The sequence below is a fragment of the Ascaphus truei genome, chromosome 19, assembly GCF_040206685.1.
Source record: "Ascaphus truei isolate aAscTru1 chromosome 19, aAscTru1.hap1, whole genome shotgun sequence".
Classification (NCBI taxonomy): Eukaryota; Metazoa; Chordata; class Amphibia; order Anura; family Ascaphidae; genus Ascaphus; species Ascaphus truei.
Genome location: NC_134501.1, coordinates 36,134,688 through 36,155,731, shown reverse-complemented (window position 1 = coordinate 36,155,731; position 21,044 = coordinate 36,134,688). Strand labels below are relative to the sequence as shown.

The following is a 21,044-nucleotide window of genomic DNA, read 5'->3' as shown; positions in this document are numbered from 1 at the left end:
CCTGACCAGGCTCTTTGAAGTCTGGTGAAGTCACAAAGTAGGAAGATTTTAGTAAACACGTTAACCTCGGTTTTGGGATTTGAAACAGTGAACAAATGCAAGAAAGATTAAAAAAAAAACTAGAGGATGAAAACAGACCCCGTAATGTACAGTATGGGGGAGAAATCTTTATAAAATAAAAAAATCGGTGTGTGGTGACAAGGAGAAATGCTTCTTTTCACAGCACTAATTGCAACCACAGTTGGTTAATCGGTTATTAATTCAGGCAGTATGTGTATTACAATATGTTCGGGAATAGGCATTCTGTCTGCCTGGCACTGTGTTATTTATATACAAAGATAATTTGCTGAGCTTTTTAATACACAGTAAATACTCAGTGATTACAATCTGGTAATAGAAACCGTTTAAATGAACCATATGTTACCCAGGTTACTCTGTTACTACGAAAACAATAGGAGCACACCCGCTCTGCCAATAGTAACTCAATGTATTATATCTCTATATAGTGGCGCACGGTTATAATGACGACTGAAGGTGAAGAGGTAGGGTGACCGTTACAAGATTAGTACCTCCCCAAGAAACCCCTTGTAGTGCACTCGCCTATAAATTGGTCATAAAGTAATATCAAGAAGACAGTCAAGACTGGCACTGATGCACAGTCTGAAAAATAAAATGGTTGTACATAACCCCTTTGAAGTAATGGATAATTGTAATAATTAAAATAATTTATTTAAACTCAATAATTAAAATGAACCGGTGTGAAGCAGTTAACATATAAACATATACAATACGCGTTGGGTATTCCGCTATATACGCTCCCCAATGATGTACAACATAGATATGGTCCTATGCTGCCCTAATGGTGTATTTGGCATGAAATGCGTCCCTTTGGAGTCTAATTGAACCCTGGTTAGGGTAGCAGGGTTTTTAGATGTAACAGTGTATGTTTCTACCTGTCTTTCCCTGCCCTGTTATGTAAGTCCTGCAAGCTGCAGGCTGTACGGGGTTACTTCTATGGGTTTGTGCCCCCACCCATGTTCCTCTATGATGGACAAGAGTAATGATGGCCTGTGTAAACCTATCAGGGATAGGTATGGAACATGAGCCCGCCCCTTCTGTCCTAACTAGGGGAATGCCACATTTAGTATGAGTCCTGTTCCTGCTCTGTTAGAGAGAGGAAGCAGAAGAGCTATGAGTCTCTCCCATGGTGGGATGAGCATGCTCACCCTCAGTCTTTGGACTGAGGGAACATCAGATTTCAGCCACAGATGCCCTACACTACCAGGAGCAAAGCACCATCCAGAGGTATGGAGCCTCTGAGACCTTGCATTGCTGTGGGAAGATCTGCAGTGGAAGTCCCCAATAAAAATTCTGTTCAGAATATATACCTCTGTCTGAGTATCAGTCCTTAGGCAGGGGGAGAAAGAGTGCAATAGTGGGGGCTGACCTCCGAACTCCTTCGAGCCCACTACTGCTGGAGGCGCTACGCGCCAGTGAGAAGAACTAGTAGAGAAGAATCTAAGCCTGTCCTGATCTCCACTACACCACAGATCAACTCAGCTCTCCTGAACCTACAGGTATTCCTCAGCACCACAAGGTAGCAAAAGAGTGGACCTCCCACTGGGGGGGGGGGGGAACTGTGTTACATAGATATACTGTAGAGATGTTCCTATATCTTTGACGCTGCTGTTGTTCAAGTAATGGGATAGCTACAGCGAGCCTGTGATTGGTTCACTATAAAGTGTATGCTCTACAGCAGGCCTGCACAACTTGTAAAGTGAGAAGGGCCGAACTGCTCCAAGGAAAACAGATTTGGGCCGCACAGGTAAAATCATCATCATCATATCTGCCCCAGCACCTCTGAGACCGGACTCGGGGTGGGGGGGGGTGTGAAGGAGGGTGAAAGCCGCCGCGGGCCGCATGTTCTGCAGGCCTGCTCTACAGAAAGAAACCATCTCTCATATGAGCCTGGCATAGGTTCATCTTAGAGATGTATGTGCCAAATGATCCAAGCTGCTTGTTCAGTAGGATATATGTGATACATTTATGTTTGTTCCCATTGTCAGTAAATAGTCAGTGATATCAACATACTGATTCCAAAGCATATTGGACGTTTTAAGCACGACCACTGCACAGGTGACTTTAGGTATCTGTCACCGAGAAGTGTATATCTTAAGCATGTTCAATCCTTTTGTTTACACAGCCACTGTTGAGTGAATCCAAGTATTTTTCACCACAAAGTGTAGATAAGTATGACAAAAAACTCAATCATTGACAAACAAACACTCAGTGGATATGCAGTCTCAGTCTCAGTGGATATGCAGTCTCAGTGGATATGCAGTCTCAGTCTCAGTGGATATTCAGTCTCAGTGGATATGCAGTCTCAGTCTCAGTGGATATGCAGTCTCAGTCTCAGTGGATATGCAGTCTTAGGCTCAGTGGATATGCAGTCTCAGTGGACATGCAGTCTCAGTGGATATGCAGTCTCAGTCTCAATGGATATGCAGTCTCAGTGGATATGCAGTCTCCGTCTCAGTGGATATGCAGTCTCAGTGGATATGCAGTCTCCGTCTCAGTGGATATGCAGTCTTAGGCTCAGTGGATATGCAGTCTCAGTGGATATGCAGTCTCAGTCTCAATGGATATGCAGTCTCAGTGGATATGCAGTCTCCGTCTCAGTGGATATGCAGTCTCAGTGGATATGCAGTCTCAGTGGATATGCAGTCTCCGTCTCAGTGGATATGCAGTCTCAGTGGATATGCAGTCTCCGTCTCAGTGGATATGCAGTCTCAGTCTCAGTGGATATGCAGTCTCAGTCTCAGTGGATATGCAGTCTTAGGCTCAGTGGATATGCAGTCTCAGTGGATATGCAGTCTCAGTGGATATGCAGTCTCAGTGGATATGCAGTCTCAGTGGATATGCAGTCTCAGTGGATATGCAGTCTCAGTCTCAATGGATATGCAGTCTCAGTGGATATGCAGTCTCAGTCTCAATGGATATGCAGTCTCAGTGGATATGCAGTCTCAGTGGATATGCAGGCTCAGTGGATATGCAGGCTCAGTGGATATGCAGGCTCAGTCTCAATGGATATGCAGTCTCAGTGGATATGCAGTCTCAGTCTCAATGGATATGCAGTCTCAGTGGATATGCAGTCTCAGTCTCAGTGGATATGCAGTCTCAGTCTCAGTGGATATGCAGTCTCAGTGGATATGCAGTCTCCGTCTCAGTGGATATGCAGTCTCAGTGGATATGCAGTCTCAGTGGATATACTGTCTCAGTGGATATACAGTCTCAGTGGATATGCAGTCTCAGTGGATATGCAGTCTCAGTGGATATGCAGTCTCAGTGGATATGCAGTCTCAGTGGATATGCAGTCTCCGTCTCAGTGGATTTGCAGTCTCAGTGGATATGCAGTCTCCGTCTCAGTGGATATGCAGTCTCAGTTTAGTGGATATGCAGTCTCAGTGGATATGCAGTCTCAGTTTAGTGGATATGCAGTCTCAGTGGATATGCAGTCTCAGTCTCAGTGGATATGCAGTCTCAGTCTCAGTGGATATGCAGTCTCAGTGGATATGCAGTCTCCGTCTCAGTGGATATGCAGTCTCAGTCTCAGTGGATATGCAGTCTCCGTCTCAGTGGATATACCGTCTCAGTTTAGTGGATATGCAGTCTCAGTGGATATGCAGTCTCAGTGGATATGCAGTCTCAGTCTCAGTGGATATGCAGTCTCAGTGGATATGCAGTCTAAGTCTCAGTGGATATGCAGTCTCAGTGGATATGCAGTCTCAGTGGATATGCAGTCTCAGTGGATATGCAGTCTCAGTGGATATGCAGTCTCAGTGGATATGCAGTCTCCGTTTCAGTGGATATGCAGTCTCAGTCTCAGTGGATATGCAGTCTCAGTGGATATGCAGTCTCAGTCTCAGTGGATATGCAGTCTCAGTGGATATGCAGTCTCAGTGGATATGCAGTCTCAGTGGATATGCAGTCTCAGTCTAAGTGGATATGCAGTCTCCGTCTCAGTGGATATGCAGTCTCAGTCTCAGTGGATATGCAGTCTCAGTGGATATGCAGTCTCAGTGGATATGCAGTCTCAGTGGATATGCAGTCTCAGTGGATATGCAGTCTCAGTGGATATGCAGTCTCAGTGGATATGCAGTCTCAGTGGATATGCAGTCTCAGTCTCAGTGGATATGCAGTCTCAGTGGATATGCAGTCTCCGTCTCAGTGGATATGCAGTCTCCGTCTCAGTGGATATGCAGTCTCAGTGGATATGCAGTCTCAGTGGATATGCAGTCTCAGTGGATATGCAGTCTCAGTCTCAGTGGATATACAGTCTCCGTCTCAGTGGATATGCAGTCTCAGTGGATATGCAGTCTCCGTCTCAGTGGATATGCAGTCTCAGTGGATATGCAGTCTCAGTCTCAGTGGATATGCAGTCTCAGTGGATATGCAGTCTCCGTCTCAGTGGATATGCCGTCTCAGTGGATATGCAGTCTCAGTGGATATGCAGTCTCAGTCTCAGTGGATATGCAGTCTCAGTGGATATGCATTCTCCGTCTCAGTGGATATGCAGTCTCAGTCTCAGTCTCAGTGGATATGCAGTCTCAGTGGATATACTGTCTCAGTGGATATGCAGTCTCAGTGGATATGCAGTCTCCGTCTCAGTGGATATGCAGTCTCAGTCTCAGTCTCAGTGGATATGCAGTCTCAGTGGATATACTGTCTCAGTGGATATACTGTCTCAGTGGATATGCAGTCTCAGTGGATATACTGTCTCAGTGGATATGCAGTCTCAGTGGATATACTGTCTCAGTGGATATGCAGTCTCAGTGGATATACTGTCTCAGTGGATATGCAGTCTCAGTGGATATACTGTCTCAGTGGATATGCAGTCTCAGTGGATATACTGTCTCAGTGGATATGCAGTCTCAGTGGATATGCAGTCTCCGTCTCAGTGGATATGCAGTCTCAGTGGATATACAGTCTCAGTGGATATACCATCTCAGTGGATATGCAGTCTCAGTGGATATACAGTCTCAGTGGATATACCATCTCAGTGGATATGCAGTCTCAGTGGATATACAGTCTCAGTGGATATACCATCTCAGTGGATATGCAGTCTCAGTCTCAGTCTCAGTGGATATGCAGTCTCAGTCTCAGTCTCAGTGGATATGCAGTCTCCGTCTCAGTGGATATGCAGTCTCAGTGGATATACAGTCTCAGTGGATATACAGTCTCAGTGGATATACAGTCTCAGTGGATATACCGTCTCAGGTAATATACAGTCTCCGTCTCAGTGGATTTGCATCGTGTTCGCATCTCTGTGTTAGCTGGAACTTGACTTTATGCTTAACAGGAATGAGAGCCTGGCACAGTTTCATCTTAGAGATGTATCTGCCACACGATCCAAAATGCTTATTTGGTTGGATATATGTGATACGTTGGAGATTGTTACTAATCTTGTAACGGTCACCCTATCGCTTCACCTTTAGGCTAAGGCCCCGGTTACTCAGCTGCAACGCGCGCCCGCGAGATTGGCGGCGCGTGCAGCCGATTCCCCGGTCTGCAGGGAGCTGCAGGAAGAGAGACCGGGGGGGGGGGGGCGTGGCGGGGGAATGACGGGGGCGCGGCCATGACGTCACCCGGCAGGTTTGCCCTCATTGGCTGAACCATCGGGGGGCGTGCCGTATCGCTCGACGCGAGTCCTGCTCTCAATTCTATTGAGAGCAGGAGCAGCTCTCACCTCAGCGCTGCGGCCCCCCCTCGCAGCGGGCCCGGCACCATTGAGGGGAGGGCTCTCGTCGTGCAGCGTCCGCCACAGCGGGGGCAAGGCCTTACTCTGTTACTACACAAAAAGAATTGCCTCTCATTGCCACATTTTATAAGATACTGTTTTCCTTTTTCAACTGAATAGGCGAATATTTGTTAATTAAGCATGGTCATTACCCTTCTTAGTCCACCCTGTGCTTATCAGAGAACCAATAAAGATAAGGGAGGCAGGAACTCTGTCTGTTCAAACTCTTGCTGAACACACAGTAAGATCACACAGAAGGGAGCAGCCGGAGGAAATCACCCACTCCCAAGTCTTAGCTCATCGTGTTTACAAACTAATGACTTCAAAATACTTATAGTTATCAAACTTGAATGAAAACGGCATCAATCACCCAGATGTGACCCCTTAACCATGTCACTGCTGTACCTGGTAGTCCTAGGAGGGACTGACCCCTTAACCATGTCACTGCTGTACCTGGTAGTCCTAGGAGGGACTGACCCCTTAACCATGTCACTGCTGTACCTGGTAGTCCTAGGAGGGAATGACCCCTTAAACAGGTCACTGCCATTAGTACAATTTGCTCCTAGGAAGGACTGACCCCTTAACCATGTCACTGCCATTAGTACACTTTGCTCCTAGGAGGGACTGACCCCTTAAACATGTCACTGCCATTAGTATACTTTGCTCCTAGGAAGGACTGACCCCTTAAACATGTCACTGCCATTAGTACACTTTGGTCCTAGGAAGGACTGACCCCTTAAACATGTCACTGCTGTACTGCTGCGGCCGAGTTTATTCGAGCATTTGCCCGTTCTCGGCCGCAGCAGTAGCCTGGCGCGCGCCGGAGGGTGACGGGCGCGCGCCGAAGCAGCGGAAGAGCGCCCTCCGATCGGGGCGCTCTCCCTCCCGCTGCCGGGTCCGCCGGGTCCCCCGGAACCCCCTGCCGCCGTCCCCCACATCGCGGGACACCAGGGCTCCCTCGGGGAGCCCTGGACGCGCGTGCAGGGGGCGCACGCTCCCGATGACGCGTGACCGCGCGTCGGTGACGCGTGACCGCGCGTCGGTGACGCGCGGCACGCCGAGGGGCGGCCACTAGCAAGCCGGGAAATCTCCCGGCTTGCGGATCTGGCCGCAGTGCAATAAACTGTGTCGCCAGTGTACATGGTAGTCCTAGGAGGGACTAACCCCTTAAACATGTCACTGCCATTAGTACACTTTGCTCCTAGGAGGGACTGACCCCTTAAACATGTCACTGCCATTAGTACACTTTGCTCCTAGGAGGGACTGACCCCTTAAACATATCACTGCCATTAGTACACTTTGCTCCTAGGAGGGAATGACCCCTTAAACATGTCACTGCCATTAGTACACTTTGGTCCTAGGAGGGACTGACCCCTTAAACATGTCACTGCCATTAGTACACTTTGGTCCTAGGAGGGACTGACCCCTTAAACATGTCACTGCCATTAGTACACTTTGCTCCTAGGAGGGACTGACCCCTTAAACATGTCACTGCCATTAGTACACTTTGGTCCTAGGAAGGACTGACCCCTTAAACATGTCACTGCCATTAGTACACTTTGCTCCTAGGAGGGACTGACCCCTTAAACATGTCACTGCCATTAGTACACTTTGGTCCTAGGAAGGACTGACCCCTTAAACATGTCACTGCTGTACATGGTAGTCCTAGGAGGGACTGACCACTTAACCATGTCACTGCCATTAGTACACTTTGGTCCTAGGAGGGACTGACCACTTAACCATGTCACTGCCATTAGTACATGATGGTCCTAGGAAGGACTGACCCTTTAAATATTTGAAATGACACCTGTAAACAGGCAGTCACATCCTAGGAGCAGTTTATTTGACGATTGTCATACAATATCATTGCAGTCCCCTCTGGCAGCAAATGGGTTAAAAAGAAGGGGTATTTTTCAATGTCCTACAACACATCGGTTCTCCAGATTTGTGAATAAAAAAAGTAGTGCTAAAGTATCCTGCAGTACGATAACTCTTCCACCACTGAGTATCGTACAAAGAGAACTGACTTGCCAGCTGTGTGTTAATTAAGGTAAAGTGCTACTTACCGTCTTGAATGGGAGCCGGTCCTTTTTCTAAGCTGTCGATAAACTGTATCAGAAACTTTGCCGATTCATTCCCCTTCCCTCTAAGAAGATCGAGAAGTCTTCTTGCCTTAGAGAAGCATTTCATAGGGTTATATGGGCTGTGCCTGTTCTACTATCACAAAGAGATGTCAATAATGTCTATATCCTACTGGTAGCATCATAATAGCACCAGTAGGAGCCAAGCACCACTATTTTCAGGTCCGGGGATACTTTCTAGTTTTAGGGTTTAAATCTCCCTCAAAAGAAACAAAGTGGCTGAAAGACCAAGGCCCAATTGGAAGCTGCAACATTGGTCGTGGCTTTCTCCTGGGTTAAAAACCCCTTTAAAAACCAGGAAGTGATACTGGTAATGCCTTGGGTACAGGGGGTCCCCGTAGCTGTAAATAGCACGGTTCAACTCTAAAAGACACCCCTGCCCCCACCCCCCCTTGGTTCCAACTGTGTAAATAGAAAATAGTGGTTAGTTACAATAGGGTGGATTGCCCCCTTTAAAGGATCCAGTTGATAGACACGTGTGTAAAACTATATATATGACTATATGAAGCAGCTCATGAGGAAGCCAACACACAGGACTGGTGAAACGTGTTGGATTGTATCGTTTTGCGTCAGTTTATTATTACTGAGGACTGGCACCTGTGAGACCTTAGCTCTGAAGATTGTTCATAAGGATTCTGAGGAGAGGCGGTTCCTGGTAATATCGGCGCCGAGAGCAGCAGCCTGTGAGAGATCTCATGGGGGGGAACTACAGCTGAGAGCCAGCATTAGTTGCGCCAGCTGAGAGGCGCAAGTGCAAATTAAAAGAGACATTGTCGAGATCCCTGAGCGATTAAGCCTTAAAGATTGCACAGCTTGTATGTGTGTATTGAATGCTTGGCCGTACTGCATTCTTTTGGAACGTGCTACATAATTCTTTCCTTTTCTCCATTTGTATTTTGTTTGTTTTCTATGTTATGTGCGTCCACAGAGTAGCGCTGATTCTTACATCTGGATTCAATCAAGCAGTTCCTGTTATACATTGCAATTCAACTGTATAACATTTAAATAACTTATTAATGAAATCAGCTTGCTTCAACGAGCAATCCAGCCATTTTTTTCTTTTCTTTTAACATAGGATTGAAGCATGGGGTCTCCGAAGCTGAACACCATTCATTTCAGCTTCGGGGACCCCCCTGATTCTCAAGATACAGACCTCCAAAGGGAGTGCCGGAATCTCGACAACGTTTAAAGCTCCTGCGTCACGCGGGCCAATAGGAAACCGAACCTGATGACGTCACGGCTTCCAATTGGCCTGCAGGTTGCGGAAGCTTTGAAACACCCCCATTACCTCAGCCCTGCTAGCCGAGCAGCTATTGGCACCCCCTACGGACATAAGTATCTCTGGAGGCAGTGGGTCCTGGAGCTGAAATGAATGGGGTTCAGTTCTGCAGACACCCTGCATCACCCCTATGTTAAAAATAATAACAAATTTGCCACAAATATCGCTTGCTTGGATTGCCGCTTTTAGAAGGAATCCTACCTAGGAGAAATTTTCTTACACATTTTTTGACATGATTGGAAATGGGGGGATTTGCCATAGCCGAACCCTTATTTTCAGCTTCAGGGGCCACTCAGATCCTGAAACATAAATTCTCATGTTTTCTGCAGGCTAATAGAAAGCGTCAATGTTATCGGTTGCGACTTCCTATTGGGCAATGTCGATATTGAATTCTACATTGGAAGAACAGGCACAAAAAAACGCAATGATCATGTAGGCCCAATTATAAGGTGATGTTAAGTTAAATACATACGCACCTTATACTCAGGCCCCAATCAGCAGTCGCATGTTTGAGGTGGGAGGGTAAAAGGGAGGAAACTCCACTTTGGGAGCTCGAGGCAGCCATAAACCGAGAGATAGAGACACACACAAACAGCGAGAGAGACACACAGGGAGTGTGTGACTGTGTGAATGTAACCTGTTTTCTTCCCATGCTGTTTCTAAAATTAGAGGGTCGCCTTATTTTTGGAGTCGCCCTATAATCGGGCAGATACAGTATCTCTGGACCCGGAAAGCTCCCCAGACCTGAAAATACGCTGGTTCGTCTCTGGAGGATCTCGTGGTTCCAATTATCTTATACTATATTAGTGAAAGCACTGTATGTTTGCCTGCCTGGATGTCCGGTGTCCCTAGCGGCAATCTCATTGGACCTTGGCCCGCCCGCCCCCGCACACCTCTCATTGGGCTCACACACTCACACCACCCCCTTGGCCCGCCCCCCACACCTCTCATTGGCCTGAGGCGGAGTGACGGGCCAAAGGTCAAAAAAAAAAAAAAAACACACACACACGGGGGGGGGGGGTTTACATACATTAGCGGGCCTCACAGTGTTAGCAGCACATCTCCCGCTCTCTTCCCCACCGGTCCCGGAGGCTCCGCCTCTTCCTCCGCCTCTCCCTGTTTCCCGCGCTTTCACTCCCCCCCCCCCCCCCCTCCACGTGGGAGCTGCCGGACGGGTGAGGGAGCTGCCGGACGGGTGAGGGAGCTGCCGGACGGGTGAGTGAGCGGCCTTCACGTCCCCTCACCCCCCTTCACCTCCCCCCACTCACTTCCCCTCCACCCCCCCCGGCGCCACTACAGTCAGCGGGGGAGCGGAGTGATCACCTCCCCTCACTCACTTCCCCTCCACCCCCCCCCCCGGCGCCGCTACACTCAGCGGGGGAGCGGAGTGATCACCTCCCCTCACTCACTTCCCCTCACTCACTTCCCCTCCACCCCCCCGGCGCCGCTACACTCAGCGGGGGAGCGGAGTGATCACCTCCCCTCACTCACTTCCCCTCCAGCCCCCCCCCCCCCGGCGCCGCTACAGTCAGCGGGGGAGCGGCCACAACACGCTGCCTCCCGCCTCAGATCCACGTGGGAGCTGCCGGACGGGTGAGTGAGCGGCCTTCACCTCCCCTCACCCACCCCTCACTACACTTCCCCTCCCTTCGACATCCCCTCCACCCCCCACTACACTTCCCCTCCCTTCCACATCCCCTCCACTTCACCTCCCCTCCACCCCCCCCTTAACCTCCCCTCCACCCCCCCTTAACCTCCCCTCCACCCCCCCCTTCACCTCCCCCCCACTTCACCTCCCCTCCACCCCCCCCCTTCACCTCTCCTCCACCCCCCCCCCCTTCACCTCCCCTCCACCCCCCCCCCTTCACCTCCCCTCCACCCCCCCCCTTCACCTCCCCTCCACCCCCCCCCTTCACCTCCCCTCCACCCCCCCCCACCCTTCACCTCCCCTCCACCCCCCCCTTCACCTCCCCTCCACCCCCCCCTTCACCTCCCCTCCACCCCCCCCCTTCACCTCCCCTTCAACCCCCTTCACCATCCCTTCACTCACCCTTACAACCTCCCACCACCTCCCCCCCTTCCCACCTCCCCCCCTTTCCACCGCCCCCCCTTCCCACCTTCCCACCACCTCCACCCCCTTCCCACCACCTCCCCCCCCTTCCCACCTCCCCCCCCTTCCCACCACCTCCCCCCCCTTCCCACCACCTACCCCCCTTACCACCACCTCCCCCCCTTCCCACCTCCAGCCTCCTCCCCCCTTCCCACCTCCCCCCTCCTCCCCCCTTCCCACCACCTCCCCCCTCTTCCCCCCTTCCCACCACCTCCCCCCTCTTCCCCCCTTCCCACCACCTCCCCCCTCTTCCCACCACTTCCCCTCCTCCATCTCCCCCCTTCCCCTCCTCCATCTCCCCCCTTCCCCTCCTCCACCTTCCCCTCCTCACCTCCCCCCTTACCCTCCTCACCTCCCCCCTTACCCTCCTCACCTCCCCCCTTACCCTCCTCACTTCCCCTCCTCCACATCCCCTTTCCCCATCCCCCCTCTCCCCTCTTCCCCCCCTCCACCCCCTTCCCCCCTTCCCCCCTCCACCCCTCTTTCCCCCCTTCCCCCTTTCCCTCCTCCCCCACCTTTCCCCCCTTTTCCCCTCCCCCACCTTTACCCCCTTTCCCCCTTCACCCTTACCTCCCCCCTTCACCCTTACCTCCCCCCCTTCACCCTTTCCCCCACCTCCCCCTCTCTCCTCCCCCCTTCCCCTCCTCCCCCACCTCCCTCTTCCCCCTTCCTCTCCTCCACCTCCCCCTTCCCTTCCTCCCTTCACCTCCTGTCACCACCCCCCCCTTCGCCTCCTGTCACCCCCCCCCCCTTCGCCTCCTGTCACCCCCTCCTGTCACCCCCCCCCTCCCTTCACCTCCTGTCACCCCCCCCCTCCCTTCACCTCCCGGCAACCCCCTCCACCTCCCGTCACCCCCCCCTTCACCTCTCCCCTCACCTCCCCTCCGCCCCCCCTTCACCTCCCCTCCGCCCCCCCTTCACCTCCCCTCACCATCCCCCACCACCCCCCCCTCACCACCCATCCTCACCTCCCCTCCGACCTCCCCTCCGCCCCCCTTCACCTCCCCTCACCACCCCTCCGACCTCACCTCCCCTCCTTCAACGCCTTTCGTCCGCCCTCCCGCCTCTGCCTTTCTCCCACCCGCACTTCTGCCTTTCACCCGCCCACCGCTCACACCCCTGCGCCACACAGCCGCCGCACGCACTAAACAGACCTGCCACACTCGACACACACCCGCCGCCTCTCACCCACCCCACACACCTGCCGCATCCTGCCCCTACGCAACAATATCACTGACCAGCTGTCACCCGCACTCGCCACACACCCGCCGCCTCACACCCTAGCAGGACCCCGACCCACAGCCAGCACTCACTAAACACGTGCCACCCGTACTGAACACCCACCTGCCGCCTCACACACGCTCACACCCTAGCAGGACACACGCCTCACATTTTCACATCACTTATGTCACCAAAATATACATTGTACTGTGGTGTGTTTACAATAAACCCTTTTTATACAACATCGTATTACATTTTCTTCCATCTTTCTTTTCAACATTATTATCCAACCTTTCCAACAAATACTCACCTATTGTTCCACCATTTATAAATAATACTACCTATTACGCATTTACATCCCGGGCAACGCCGGGTCTCTCAGCTAGTGTAAAATAAAAGTAGTATACAATTCTGGGATCTCTGCTTTCAAGTCACTGTTTGCACATTGTATAACAATGCATATGTTTCTATTTTCTTCCAGTTACCTAGCCTTAATCCCTGTACAAGTTTAGCACAGTAAAGTGAAAATAGTACCCATATTCAATGAGCAGGTAGATCTAGTGAAAACTATACCCTTCCTTTACCTTCTGTAATGGTGAGTAGATAGGCAGCTGTATTACATCAACTTCATATTTTGTGACACAGCCTTGCTCCAACAAATGTTTAAAAACGGATTCCATATGGTTATGGATTAATCTGACAATATGGGTCCGTGTGCTCTGTAGATGCTGTGACAACTGCAAGATGTCTTTAGGAGCCTGTGGACACTGCCCCACCATGTGTGGCACCTTCTCAGCTTCCTGGAGAGCATCTATGAAGAGTCTGCAACCCTCTTCACCCTTGCAGGCGATAATATCCAGCAGATCTCTAGCCAGTCTGGACAGAGGAAGGCCCACGGTGCTGACATTTTCATACTCTTCCCAGTTGAGGACATCCCACGCGAGAAGATGGTCAAGCACGTTCTCGTACGTCTCCACGGACCCGCTGGCTAGAGTTGACACCAGCTGACTTCTCTGTGTGATGACATGGTGCAGAGCACACATCCCCACATCCTGAGCACCCGAGGACTGGAAACATCAGAAGCACAGAGCGGGGTGGCAAAAGTCCTCTGCAGAAAAGACAAGGGAAAGTTACAGGCGCTCATGCAAACCATGTTGCTAACAACCAAGTAATTGTCCTCTTCCAAAGGTGCAATCCCTTGTAGTTCACCACACACAACATTTTGTAGAGAATGTTGCAATCTTATTGTCTTCCTTACACAAATGTAACTGAGCTAAAAACTAAGATGTGGTTGCTTTTGTTTCTTCGGAAGTTAACTATACATCCCCTTTTTTTCTCTGAATGGAAGAGTATCTCTTATCTTATTCCTGTCCTTACAGAAAGCAGGGCATTGCAAGCCCCTCTGACTGAGAATGGGGTTCATTCTATACCCCAAATCACCGTTCCTCTGTACCAGGCCTGCACAACATGCGGCCCGCCTGGCCTGTCTGTGCGGCCCACCTGGCCTCTCTGTGCGGCCCCCGCCTGGCCTCTCTGTGCGGCCCGCCTGGCCTGTCTGTGCGGCCCGTGATGACTCCGGCCGGGCGCCAGTTAATTAATGAAATAAATGTAAAAAAAAAAAAAAAAGTTTTAAAAAATCGCGGCGATTTCCGGCTGTCCCGGCGCGCATGCGCAGGGCGCGCTCCCTTCCCCCCACCCGCCCACCCCTGTACCCCACCCCTCCCGCTCCTGCTCCCCCCTCACCCCCTGCTCCCTCTCCCCCCCCACCCCGCTCCCAACGTGGGACGGAGGGGGAAGTACCAGCCAGCTCCTCCTGCTGCCTGCTTCCCACCGCTTCCCTCCGTGGCCAGCTTCCTGCATCCCCCCGAGCTCACCTCCCATGGCCCCCCCCCACAAGCTCACCTCCCGTGGCCCCCCCCCCACGAGCTCACCTCCCGTGGCCCCACCCCACGAGCTCACCTCCCGGGCCCACCACCTCCCGTGCCCCCGGAGCCCGCCCCCCCCCCCAAGCCCACCCCCCCCCCCAAGCCCGCCCTCCCCCCCAAGCCCGCCCCCCCCCCAAGCCCGCGCCCCCAAGCCCACCTCCCGTCCGGCGGCAAGCTGCACCCACCTGGTCAAGGTAAGTCCCTGTCACCCACCCAGTCACAGTCACCCAGTCACAGTCACCCACCCAGTCACAGTCACCCACCCTGTCACAGTCACCCACCCACTCACAGTCACCCACCCAGTCACAGTCACCCACCTAGTCACAGTCACCCACCCAGTCACCCACCCAGTCACAGTCACCCACCCAGTCACAGTCACACAGTCACCCATCCACAGTCAATGTCACCCACCCACAGTCACCCACCCAGTCACAGTCACCCACACACTCACCCAGTCACAGTCACCCACACACCCACCCAGTCACAGTCACCCACCCAGTCACAGTCACCCACCCAGTCACCCACCTAGTCACAGTCACCCACCCAGTCACCCACCCAGTCACAGTCACCCACCCACCCAGTCACAGTCAACACAGTCAACCACCCACCCACCCAGTCAACAGTCACCCACCCAGTCACCCACCCACCCAGTCACAGTCACCCACCCACCCAGTCACAGTCACCAACCCAGTCACCCACCCAGTCACAGTCAAGGGTCACAGTCAAGTCACCCACCCACCCACAGTCAAGTCACCCACCCAGTCACAGTCACCCACCCAGTCACAGTCAACACAGTCACCCACCCACCCACAGTTGCCCACCCACCCACAGTCACCCACCCACCCACAGTCACCCACCCACAGTCACCCAGTCACAGTCACCCACCCACCCAGTCACAGTCACCCACACACCCACCCAGTCACAGTCACCCACCCAGTCACCCACCTAGTCACAGTCACCCACCCAGTCACAGTCAAGGGTCACAGTCACCCACCCACCCACCCACAGTCAACCACCCACCCAGTCACCCACCCAGTCACCCACCCACCCAGTCACAGTCACCCACCCAGTCACAGTCACCCACCCAGTCACAGTCAAGGGTCACAGTCAAGTCACCCACCCACCCACAGTCAAGTCACCCACCCAGTCACAGTCACCCACTCACCCAGTCACAGTCACCCACCCAGTCACAGTCACCCACCCACCCAGTTATCCACCCAGTCACAGTCACCCACCCACCCAGTCACAGTCACCCACTCACAGTCACCCACCCACTCACAGTCACCCACCCACTCACCCAGTCACAGTCACCCACCCAGTCACCGTCACACAGTCACCGTCACCCACCCAGTCACCGTCTCCCACCCAGTCACCGTCTTCCACACAGTCACTGTCTCCCACGCAGTCAACGCCATTCACCCACCCACCCACCGCCATTCACCCACCCACCCACTGCCATTCACCCACCCAGTCACCCACTCACCCGCCCAGGCAGACAGTTACATGTCTTTTGTTGAAAATATAAAACATAAACAGGTTGCATTGTAATGTTTTTTTCTGTATCACAATAAGAAAACAGTTAAGTAAAAGTTGCGTGCTAAAAGATATTTTTTCGTGGTAGGTGCACTATGGGTTTGGGGGGGGGGGGGCTGCTCCTTTCTTTTGTCCCAGGCCCCATGATTTCTGTTGGCGGCCCTGTGGGTGATGTGAGGTGCAGGGGGGGGAGAGGGTGATGGGTGATGTGAGGTGCAGGGGGGGAGAGGGTGATGGGTGATGTGAGGTGCAGGGGGGGGGAGAGGGTGATGTAAGGTGCAGGGGGGAGAGGGTGATGTAAGGTGCAGGGAGAGGGTGATGTGCAGGGGTGGGGGAGAGTGTTATGGGTGATGTGAGGTGCAGGGGGGGTGGAGAGGGTGATGGGTGATGTGAGGTGCAGGGGGGGAGGGTGATGGGTGATGGGAGGTGTATGGGGGGGATCATTGTAGGTGCAAGGGGGGGTGATTTGAGGTGCAAGGGGGTGATTTGAGGTGCAAGGGGGTGATTTGAGGTGCAAGGGGGGAGAGTGATGTGAGGTGCAAGTGGGGAGAGTGATGTGAGGTGCACCCACCTAGTCACAGTCACCCACCAGTCACCCACCCAGTCACAGTCACCCACCCAGTCACAGTCACACAGTCACCCATCCACAGTCAATGTCACCCACCCACAGTCACCCACCCAGTCACAGTCACCCACACACTCACCCAGTCACAGTCACCCACACACCCACCCAGTCACAGTCACCCACCCAGTCACAGTCACCCACCCAGTCACCCACCTAGTCACAGTCACCCACCCAGTCACCCACCCAGTCACAGTCACCCACCCACCCAGTCACAGTCAACACAGTCAACCACCCACCCACCCAGTCAACAGTCACCCACCCAGTCACCCACCCACCCAGTCACAGTCACCCACCCACCCAGTCACAGTCACCAACCCAGTCACCCACCCAGTCACAGTCAAGGGTCACAGTCAAGTCACCCACCCACCCACAGTCAAGTCACCCACCCAGTCACAGTCACCCACCCAGTCACAGTCAACACAGTCACCCACCCACCCACAGTTGCCCACCCACCCACAGTCACCCACCCACCCACAGTCACCCACCCACAGTCACCCAGTCACAGTCACCCACCCACCCAGTCACAGTCACCCACACACCCACCCAGTCACAGTCACCCACCCAGTCACCCACCTAGTCACAGTCACCCACCCAGTCACAGTCAAGGGTCACAGTCACCCACCCACCCACCCACAGTCAACCACCCACCCAGTCACCCACCCAGTCACCCCACCCACCCAGTCACAGTCACCCACCCAGTCACAGTCACCCACCCAGTCACAGTCAAGGGTCACAGTCAAGTCACCCACCCACCCACAGTCAAGTCACCCACCCAGTCACAGTCACCCACTCACCCAGTCACAGTCACCCACCCAGTCACAGTCACCCACCCACCCAGTTATCCACCAGTCACAGTCACCCACCCACCCAGTCACAGTCACCCACTCACAGTCACCCACCCACTCACAGTCACCCACCCACTCACCCAGTCACAGTCACCCACCCAGTCACCGTCACACAGTCACCGTCACCCACCCAGTCACCGTCTCCCACCCAGTCACCGTCTTCCACACAGTCACTGTCTCCCACGCAGTCAACGCCATTCACCCACCCACCCACCCGCCATTCACCCACCCACCCACTGCCATTCACCCACCCAGTCACCCACTCACCCGCCCAGGCAGACAGTTACATGTCTTTTGTTGAAAATATAAAACATAAACAGGTTGCATTGTAATGTTTTTTTCTGTATCACAATAAGAAAACAGTAAGTAAAAGTTGGCGTGCTAAAAGATATTTTTTCGTGGTAGGTGCACTATGGGTTTGGTGGGGGGGGGGGCTGGCTCCTTTCTTTGTCCAGGCCCATGATTTCTGTTGGCGGCCCTGTGGGTGATGTGAGGTGCAGGGGGGGGGAGAGGGTGATGGGTGATGTGAGGTGCAGGGGGGAGAGGGTGATGGGTGATGTGAGGTGCAGGGGGGGGGAGAGGGTGATGTAAGTGCAGGGGGGAGAGGGTGATGTAAGGTGCAGGGAGAGGGTGATGTGCAGGGGTGGGGGAGAGTGTTATGGGTGATGTGAGGTGCAGGGGGGGTGGAGAGGGTGATGGGTGATGTGAGGTGCAGGGGGGGAGGGTGATGGGTGATGGGAGGTGTATGGGGGGGATCATTGTAGGTGCAAGGGGGGGGTGATTTGAGGTGCAAGGGGGTGATTTGAGGTGCAAGGGGGTGATTTGAGGTGCAAGGGGGGAGAGTGATGTGAGGTGCAAGTGGGAGAGTGATGTGAGGTGCAAGTGGGAGAGTGATGTGAGGTGCAAGTGGGGAGAGTGATGTGAGGTGCAAGGGGGGAGAGTGATGTGAGGTGCAAGTGGGGGAGAGGCGATGTGAGGTGCAAGGGGGGAGAGGGATGTGAGGTGCGGGGGGGAGAGGGATGTGAGGTGCAGGGGGTGTGTGATGTGTGTGGTGTGGCAGGGGGTATTGTGTGTTTGATGTGGAGGGGGAGTATTATGTGTGTGTGTGAGGGGGAGAGATGGGGGTATGAGAGATAGATGGGAGTATCGCAAAGGTTGATAGTGAGGGGTTCTGAGGGAGATATGAGGATGATGATGAAGGGTGCTGGGGGAGATATGAGGGGTGCTGGGGGAGATATGAGGATGAGGTGCTGGGAGGAGAGATGATGATTTTACCCATGCGGCCCAATTTTTTTTTCCTTGGAGCAGTTCGGCCCTTCTCACTTTACGAGCTGTGCAGGCCTGTGGTTAAGGGAATAAGGAACTAGCTGGTTTTAAATAGGAAGGCAAGGGGTGGGTCAATGAGGCTCATGCATCCCAGGTGTGGGAGGCAGTAGCACTTGCAGCAGAGACTAAGGCTGAGTCCCCAGTCTTCACTGTGGCACGCGCGCCCGGTGGGGGGGTGGCGCGTGCACAGCGCTACACCGCGATAGGCGGTCAGAGGGGAAAGGGATGGATTGCGACGGGAGGGGGCGTGGCTGTGGGTTTGCGGGGGCGTGGCCATGACGTCCCGCGGCTGGTTCGCCCTTATTGGCTGAACCGCCGGCGGGGGCGTGGCCACACCTCCGTCGCAGATGTTCATTTCAAATTCCCCTGCCTGCCTGAAAACCTGTCGCGCACCGCTGGGGAAAGGTGCGCGATGAGGTAGGGACTGGGACCGGCCTGACTGGGGGGTGGGGCTTGATAGCACAGGACAGGGGCCCGCCCCCTAAGGCTGCATCCAAACTAACATTGAGTGCGCTCGGCATGCGGCGTTTGCCGAGTTTACTTCCTGTAATCTTTATCAGCGCGTCCCTGCTCACGCTGCGCGCGACCAGTGATGTTGCCTGAGCAGTCCCTGTCAGTTGACCAGTCCCTCTTTCATTCCAGAACTTGCAGGAACTAGCACCCGCTAACGGTAGATTCTATTGGTTAAGGATGTCTGTATCTTGCCCAGTTAGAGGGGCAGGATAGTGACATCACTCATTGGTATAAAAGGAGCTATAGAAGCTTCCAGACCCCAGGCTTCAGAAGGACACCAGGGAGTATTAATGTGCTAAGGGTACGGTGTTACTAGTGTGTCCTTTATGTTTAACTTTAAATGAAGAATTCACCTTTTATTGATTTGCAATTTGGGAAAAGTAACCACAGCTAGAGGGCCCCTAACATCCTATCACGATACCGTAGCTACTATCTATTTCTCAAGGAGGACGTGCGTGACAGTTCAAAGCAAGGGATCCCTAAACCAGGGTTCCCAGGAACCAGCGGAATATTTGAAGATCCGCCGGCCCTTGGCACTTACATGTGGCGGCCGCCTCCTTGCTGCCGCCCTCCTTCTGCTTCCGAATCGCGAAATCAACAATGTGACGTTGCACGGCGTCGTGTTGCCATGGTAACGCAACATGATGACATCATTTGACAGCACAACCTCATGTTTCCATGGCAACGAAACGCCATGCCACATCACGTTGGTGACGTCCGCGGCGTCATTTGACGCTGCTATTGGGAAGGCGAAGGAGGGCGGCCGCTACATGTAAGCGCCTTCCCATCAGGCCCGATAGACCTGAGAGCGCGGCATCTGTATATGGGGCGGACATTTTTGCCACCCCAAAATTTTGCTGCCCAAGGCCCTGGCCTATCGGGCCTAATGGGAAATCCCCCACTGCTAGGAACTGTCACAACTAAGGTTGCTCTAACGTCAACTCTTAATATATGCACACCAGGTTGTTATGTGAAGACTGTGGGAAATGGCTAAAGCGCTCAAATGCAGGTGCGATGAATAAAATAAGCCAAACCACTAAACCAGGGTACTAATAAGAATAATATAGTACTTAATGTGCAATAGTATGGGTACTATCCTCCTGAAGACAGGTGACTTGAAGTGTTAACCGTGAATTGTAAATCTAGAGGAGGTGATCATGTCAACCTTCTGAACCGTAGGGAGGCGTATTGGATTTTCACTCTTCCCTATGGGTCTGAATATTGACTGGCAGTTAACCCATTTTTTTAAATATGCTAATTTTTATGAGTTAATTACACTTCAAGTCATTTTTGCTTAAACAACAAACGGATTGATCAATTAGCCCTTTTAAGTTTCATAAAGTTTCATATGGTATATAATACACTTGTTTTTGATGTATTGTGTTGATGATACCTTTATTATACAATGTTTTATCTTATACTATATTAGTGAAAGCACTGTATGTTTGCCTGCCTGGATGTCCGGTGTCCCTAGCGGCAATCTCATTGGACCTTGGCCCGCCCGCCCCCCGCACACCTCTCATTGGGCTCACACACTCACACCACCCCCTTGGCCCGCCCCCCACACCTCTCATTGGCCTGAGGCGGAGTGACGGGCCAAAGGTCAAAAAAAAAAAAAAAAAACACACACACACACACACACGGGGGGGGGGGGGGTTTACATACATTAGCGGGCCTCACAAGTGTTAGCAGCACATCTCCCGCTCTCTCTCCCCACCGGTCCCGGAGG

At 53.0% G+C, this 21,044-nt stretch overlaps 1 protein-coding gene across 1 annotated transcript in view; it reads right to left on the bottom strand.

Annotated features, from left to right (window-relative positions):
* Positions 1 to 21,044, bottom strand: part of NOD2 (nucleotide binding oligomerization domain containing 2) — a 155,087-nt gene that overhangs the window by 91,899 nt on the left and 42,144 nt on the right. The window contains exons 2-3 of the mRNA XM_075577144.1: positions 13,133 to 13,656; positions 7,864 to 7,969 (exon numbers count right to left, since the gene is read on the bottom strand). Coding sequence (XP_075433259.1) covers positions 7,864 to 7,969; positions 13,133 to 13,591 — 565 coding nt within the window. The 5' untranslated portion in view covers positions 13,592 to 13,656. The remainder of the gene's footprint in view (positions 1 to 7,863; positions 7,970 to 13,132; positions 13,657 to 21,044) is intronic.